This window comes from Oryctolagus cuniculus, chromosome 16 (assembly GCF_964237555.1).
Source record: "Oryctolagus cuniculus chromosome 16, mOryCun1.1, whole genome shotgun sequence".
NCBI lineage: Eukaryota > Metazoa > Chordata > Mammalia > Lagomorpha > Leporidae > Oryctolagus > Oryctolagus cuniculus.
This window is the reverse complement of record NC_091447.1, coordinates 68,577,956-68,584,663: the sequence shown is the minus strand read 5'-3', so window position 1 is coordinate 68,584,663 and position 6,708 is coordinate 68,577,956. Positions and strand designations below refer to the sequence as shown.

General features: G+C 43.7%; 2 protein-coding genes across 2 annotated transcripts; both read right to left on the bottom strand.

Annotated features, from left to right (window-relative positions):
* Positions 1-609: 609 nt before the first annotated feature.
* On the bottom strand, positions 610-1,492 carry LOC138845774 (olfactory receptor 7E178-like). The gene is made up of 2 exons (XM_070059350.1): positions 841-1,492; positions 610-728 (listed from the first exon to the last, which is right to left on the bottom strand). Exons 1-2 carry the CDS (start codon positions 1,490-1,492, stop codon positions 610-612), a joined length of 771 nt encoding a protein of 256 aa, XP_069915451.1.
* A 1,928-nt stretch (positions 1,493-3,420) lies between these two features.
* On the bottom strand, positions 3,421-4,660 carry LOC100345818 (olfactory receptor 7E24-like). The gene has a single exon (XM_070059220.1). It carries the CDS (start codon positions 4,621-4,623, stop codon positions 3,643-3,645), a length of 981 nt encoding a protein of 326 aa, XP_069915321.1. The 5' UTR covers positions 4,624-4,660; the 3' UTR covers positions 3,421-3,642.
* Positions 4,661-6,708: the final 2,048 nt, after the last annotated feature.

Below are 6,708 nucleotides of genomic sequence, written 5' to 3'. Positions count from 1 at the left end.
GGCCCAGCCCTGGCCATTGCAGCCACTTGGGGAGTGAGCAAGTGGATGAAAGATCTCCCTCTCTATCGCTACTCCCCAGTCGTGCATGTGTGTGTAACTCTGCTTTCCAAATAAATTTCACTTCAGCCTTCACAGAAGTCAAAAAAATCAGAATCTCTAGTGGGAAGACCCAGGCCTGAGGTTAGGTGAACAACCCTGGTGGTCCATTAAAAAATGGAGCAGTGATAGGGGACCACACTGAAAACCAGCACAAATAAGTTAGATAGGTTCAAAATGGGATGAAACATGCAGAAGAATTATGGAAAAGATGTCAACTTGAAAAGTTCAGAAAGGGTTGTTCATTTGATCAGGATTCATGGATCATCCATAATAATCTGCAGAGAGTTTTGCAGAGCTAAAGTAGGATTCAGGCATGCAATGGTTAAGATGTATAAAATATCTGTAATACTCTCCATTCAAAAGGGCAAAAGAAGCAATATTCAGACACAAAATTTAAAGAGACGAGAGCCTCATACATCATGTAGTTAGAGGTGAGACTTGAAATTCTAGATGCTTAGTTTTGCTTCCTTTTTCAACCTGCAGTCCAAATGCATGGCACAAGGACAGAAATTATGCTGTGTTGCTGAGGAGCTTCTGTATGGCTCTCTTCAAGTCCCTGTTCCTCAGGCTGTAGATAAAGGGGTTGAGCATGGGGGTGACCAGAGTGTACACCACTGAAGCCCAGGCACCTGCCCCCAGAGAAAGAAAGTTGAACTGAGATACACCCCAAGGCCTGTTCCATAAAATAAGCAAACGACTGACACTTGAGAGCCACAGATACACAGCAGGTGTACTTCCCACCTGCTGAGGGGATTCTCAGAATGGAGGACACAACGTTATAGTAAGAGAGGAGGATCTCTGAGATAAGGAGAAAACCATAGATGATGCCAACAAGATATGTGAATACGTCATTGGTGAAGGAGTTGGAGGGAGTCAGGCTGAGAAGCTGAGTAGGCTCACAGAAGAAATTAGAAATTTCCACTTTCTTAAAGCAGGAATCCCTTAAGACCATCAAGTTCTGCAGCAGGGAATACAAAAGGCTCACCCCAAAGGACACCAAAACTAAGAAGCCACAGTGGCCAGGATTCATGATGGCCTGGTAATGCAGGGGGTGACAGATGGCAACAAACCGGTCACAGGCCATCACAGTCAGAAGCAAAGCATCCATGCATCCACAGATAACAGAGAGAGACATCTGCATCAGGCAGCCCACATAGGAGATGACTGTGCTGTGAGCATGGATGTCCACAATCCTCTTGGGAACCATGGTGGAGGTGAAACCCACATCAGCCAAGGACAGGTTGCAGAGGAAGAAGTATGTGGGGGAGTGGAGGTGGGAGTCTGAGCTGACAGCAAGGATGATGAGCAAGTTCCCGAGCACCGTGACCAGGTACATGGACAGGAACAGCCCAAAGAGGAGGGACTGCAGTTCTGTCATCTCTGAGAAGTCCATGAGGTGGAATTCAGGGACACATGTGACATGTTGTGTTTCAATATAACCTGGGAATCTTTGAAAAGAAAATAACATTAGTATAGGAACAAATGGCTCATGGCCTGTGCCTATATTTTCAACTCAACCCATTATGGGTATAGCACATGAGTAACTCTAAGGTTCTTAGAATAAGAGCTGAGGCTCTGTCCTGAGGACTGGCAAGAAGACAGGCACGGGAATGGGCCAGCTAACCCCTGTGGCACCTCCGGTGATGGAAAGCGCAGGAACAATTCCCACTGGATGGACTGAAAACCTGAAGGGTGGGAGGCACTCGCTATTGCCTCGTTCAGTGTTTGGGCAGGGACGGCATTGTGGTGCAGCAGGTTAAACTGCCGCCTGCCACCTGGTATTTCATCTCGGCACCAGTTGAATCCAGGCTGCTCTGCTTCTAATCCAGCTCCTTGCAAATGCACTTGGGGAAGCAGTGGAAGGTGGTCTGAGTGCCTGGACCCGTGACACTCACATGGGAGACCAGGATGGAATTCCAGGCTCCTGGCTCTGGACTGACGTAGCCCAGCCATTGCAGCCTTATGGGCAGTGAACCAACAGACAGAAGATCTCTCTGTGTCTCTCTCTGTGTCTCTTTGTGTGTGTGTGTGTCTCTGTGTGTGTGTCTCTGTGTGTGTGTCTCTGTGTGTGTGTGTCTCTGTGTGTGTCTCTCTGTCTCTCTGTCTCTCTCCCTTTCAAATAAGCAAACCTTCTTTAAAACAAAACTAAGGTTCTCACCTGCCAGACATACTGTGTGAAACCCAGGAGAGTTATGTTGGCACATAAAATAAGACATTTGCTGTTTTTCCCTCACATGAAGAATGTTCCTTTTTAGTTGTAAAAATTTATTTTATTTGAAAGGAAAAGACTGAGATTAAAAGAGCAATGTTATCCATCCTCTGGTTCACTTCCTAAATGCCCACAGCAGCCAAGGCTGGGCCAGGCCAAAGCCGGAAGCTAGGAACTCAGTCCACGTCTCCCACATGTGTGGCAGGAACCCAACTGCTTGAGTCATCACCTGCTGCCTCCAAGGATGCACATTAGTAGGAATTCAGAATCAGAGTGGAGCTAAGATAAAAAACCAGGCCCCACAGTATAGGATACAGGCATCCCACATGGCACTAACACCCACCTCAAATTATGAGTGTCATCAACAGAAATGAGAAGACCCTAAATTCTGCCTCTTTTGTGTTTATGAGAAGACTGATATTGAAAACTGGCTTGATTTCTTGAGCACATGAAAAAAAAAATTACAATTTATTTATTTTATTCAAAAGGCAGAGTTACAGAAAGAGAAGGAGTGACAGATCTTCCATTCACTGATTCACTCCCCAAATGGCTGCAACAGCTGGAGATGGGCTAATCCAAAGCCAGGAGCTAGGTGCTTCTTCTGGGTCTCCAACATGTATGCATGAGCCCAAGCATTTAGGCCATCCACCGCTGATTTCCCAGGACATTAGCAGGAAGCTGCATTGGAAGTGGAGCAGCCAGGACTCGAACCAGCACCCTATGGGATGCCAGTACTGCTGGCAGAGGCTTAACCTAACATGAAACAGTGCCACCCCCTTGTGCACATTTTTAAATACTCCCATCACAGCTCATCCTCTACCTTTTGCCCCATGTCATGATGTATTGATCAGTCAAGAAACAGAAACAAATCCAATTATCATAATGGAGAGAACAGAATATGGGCAATGGGTCCAATAGCTTCTGCAGGACAAAGGCAAAGAAGGAAAAACGTGTGAACAGAAATGGTAACTGAAGAGGCTCTCTCCAACACTGAGGCCTGAGTGGGAGAGAAGAGATGAGTGAAATGCACCACACTTCCAATGTAGTTAAGGTTAGTGACCATGAGTGATGTTTTATTAAAGAAAGGTGGAAAGTAGAGTAGTGATTTTTAAGAGCTCCAACCTGGGGCCTGCACAGTGACACAGCAAGTTAAAGCCCCAGCCTACAGCGCTAGCATCCCATATGTTGAGAGGAACGGTTGTGGAAAGAGAAGCCCAAAAGACATGGAGATGATGATAGATGCCTTCACATGCTGTGACCTGAGGACTGATTCTGGACTTCTTGGAGCTGTCCATTTCAGTTCTAGGAGCACAAGGATGGCAAGGGCAGTGAGATTAGCTTATTCTGTTGACAGTTCTCTGCAGAGCTCTCTTGATGTCCCTGTTCCTCAGGCTGTAGATGAAGGGGTTCAACATAGGGGTGACCAGGGTGTACATCAGTGAGACCACAGCACTCTTTCTGGAAGAGGTGGAGAAGGATGCACTGAGATACATGCCTAAACCTGATCCATAAAATAAGCAAACAACCAACAGGTGGGAGCCACAGGTGGAGAAGGCTTTGTACTTCCCGTCTGGGGATGGGACTCTCAGAATGGAGGACACGATTTTATAGTAAGAGAAGAGGATCCCTGAGATAGGGAAAAACCCAAATACAATACCAATAAGATATATGACAATGTCATGTTTGAAGGTGTCATCACATGTAAGATTGAGAAGCTGAGAAGGGTCACAAAAGAAATTAGAAATTTCAGCTGTCTTGAAGCAGGTAACTGGTAATAATATCAAGTTGTGCAGCAGGGAATAGAAAAGGCTAGCCACAAATGACACTGTAACCCAGAAGCCACAGCAGTGGGGGTTCATGATGACCTGGTAATGCAGTGGATGACAGATGGCGACAAACCGGTCATAGGCCATCACAGTCAGAATCAAATCATCCATGCATCCACAGATGAGAAAGAGAGACATCTGCGTCAGGCAGCCCATATAGGAGATGACTGTGCTGTGAGTGTGGATGTCCACAATCATCTTGGGAACCGTGGTGGAGGTGAAACCCATGTCAGCCAAGGACAGGTTGCAGAGGAAGAAGTACATGGGGGTGTGCAGGTGGGTGTCAGAGATGATGAGCAGGATGATGAGCAGGTTCCCAAGCACCGTGACCAGGTACATGGACAGGAACAGCACTAACAGGAGAGACTGGAGGGTTGGATCCTCTGAGAAGCCCACGAGATGAAATTCTAGGACACATGTCAGATTTTGTGTTTCAACAGAGCCTGCACTCCTTCTGGAAAAGAAGATAGGGATGGAAAAAGGAGACATGGGCACACAGCTTGCATATAGTTTTTCTGTATATAGTTTTAATTCAGCTAATCATGGGTATAACATCAGGGTAACTCTAAGGTCCACAGAAGAAATATAATTAAAAGAATGTTTTTAGAGCAACTTTAAAAAGTTAGGAAACCCAGAATATTAGACATACCTAGTCCATGAACATAGTCAAATGCAACCAAGACTTTTAACAAAAAAGAATAGGAAATGCCCCTTTGTCTTCAAAGATAATATTCTAAATAAGGGTCATTAAGAAGCAGTTAAATATACCTTATTTTAACAATGATACAAATTCCATTGACTTAAGTGCGCTCTAAATGACAAGACTGTGTTATGTCAACACTAACTTAATGTTGATCGTTCATGATAGGAAGATACTGTTTTGTGTTAGTTACCATTCAGAGGTTTCATCATTCTCCAGTTTTCTGCTTTCCCTTTTGTATCTCCTTTTTGTTTAATAGGAAAACACACAGAGAGACATGGACAGGGAGGGAGAGGGAGAGAGAGAAAGAAAGCAAGAGCACCCATCCATTGATTCACTCCTAAATGCTTATAATGTCTTTGGATGGACTACTACAGAAGCTGGGAGCTGGAAATTGATCCAGGTCTCCTACATGGGTAGCAGTCACCCATGTACTTTAGTCATCACCACTGCCTCCCACAGTCTGGGAGGAAGCCAAGTAATCAACAATAGCCAGGAATCAAGCTCAGACACTCCCTTGTGGAGGGGGTATCTTAACCATGTTGTGTGCCCACTCTTGTGTGTCTGTCTCCCATGTGATCCATAACTTCTATCCTGGTCACTGGTGGGGGTCAAATTTTGATAAATGTGGTTTAGATAAGTGCACATAATCATACAAAAATCAGTGATCAAGTGTAACTTTAGTGTATTCTGCACCTGTCAGTGATCAGAAATAAGGATTTTTTAAAAGAAATGTCTGAATTTTCAAAAGCTTGAACAGGTAATTTTTGTATTTGCCTCAAGATCTCAGTAAATTATCTTGTGTTTGAGAGGTGTATCTTATTTAAATATTTTAAATTTTTTTCTTTTTTCATAGCAACCTGGTGATGCTGCTTTACAATTTTTATGATCATAAACCCTCTTATTCAAAGTTAAAGTGTTTGGTATCAGGGAGCGCACAAAGTCAACTTTGAGTCCCAATCTTCCTATGCATAAAAAATATTTTCATATTAACCTTTCCTTATTCATGGGTTGCAATTCTGTAACTTTATCTGCCCTAAGAAAACTGTAGTTCATTATGGTAGCAGGAGATATTATGGTTGAAATCAGAAAAATGCAAAACAGAGAATTCCAGGAAGTAGTGCAAACATACTTGTGCAGTTTCTTCATCTGTGAAATGGATGTTTTCCCTATAAGACTGTTGCAAGGAAGTTTTCTTAAATCTTTTTATTTTTCTTTATTCATTTTTTCATCTTATTTGAAACAGAGGTATCTTTCCTCCACTGCTTCACTCCCCAAATGCCCACAAGAGCTCAGGCTGAGGCTGGAGCCCAGAACTCCATCCAGATCTCCTATGTGATGTCAGAAACCTGAGTACTTGGGCCATCATCCGAGTCTGTCATGCATATTAGTAGAAAGCTTGGTCAGAAGCAGAGTAACTAGGACTCAAACCAGGTACTCCTCTAGGAGATATGATTTTCCCAAGCCGAGGCTCAACCAACTGCACCACAATGCATGCTCCTTCATGTCAGTATTAGTTTGTGCATCTCTAAGTAGATTTCTTGAAAACTCACATGAAAAGTATGTGTAGGTATCTCGTATACACACCTACTGCCCCTGAAACAGACTAGGATGCACTGAAGTTGAGTTTTCAGCCCCTCTGGGAAGTACATTCACTTCAAACATTTCATCTGCTTCACATCTTGACCTGGTAGGGGGACATCATCTAATTTGTACGTGCATTATTATGACAAGCTTTTGAAAATCTTTATCCATCTCTTCATATCACACAAGTGAGTATTTCCGGTTGAGTAGCAAAATTTGATGCATGTGTAGTTTTGTCCAACACCAGTTTCTATTCCAAAAAAAAATCTTTGATATACCAAATATATACT

Coding starts and splice junctions, on each gene's coding strand:
- LOC138845774 (XM_070059350.1), bottom strand. CDS start 1,492: ATGGACTTCTCAGAGATGACAGAACTGCAGTCCCTCCTCTTTGGGCTG. Junction 729..840: donor TCTGAGAATCCCCTCAGCAG/GTGGGAAGTACA, acceptor CTCTGGGGGCAG/GTGCCTGGGCTTCAGTGGTG.
- LOC100345818 (XM_070059220.1), bottom strand. CDS start 4,623: ATGTCTCCTTTTTCCATCCCTATCTTCTTTTCCAGAAGGAGTGCAGGC.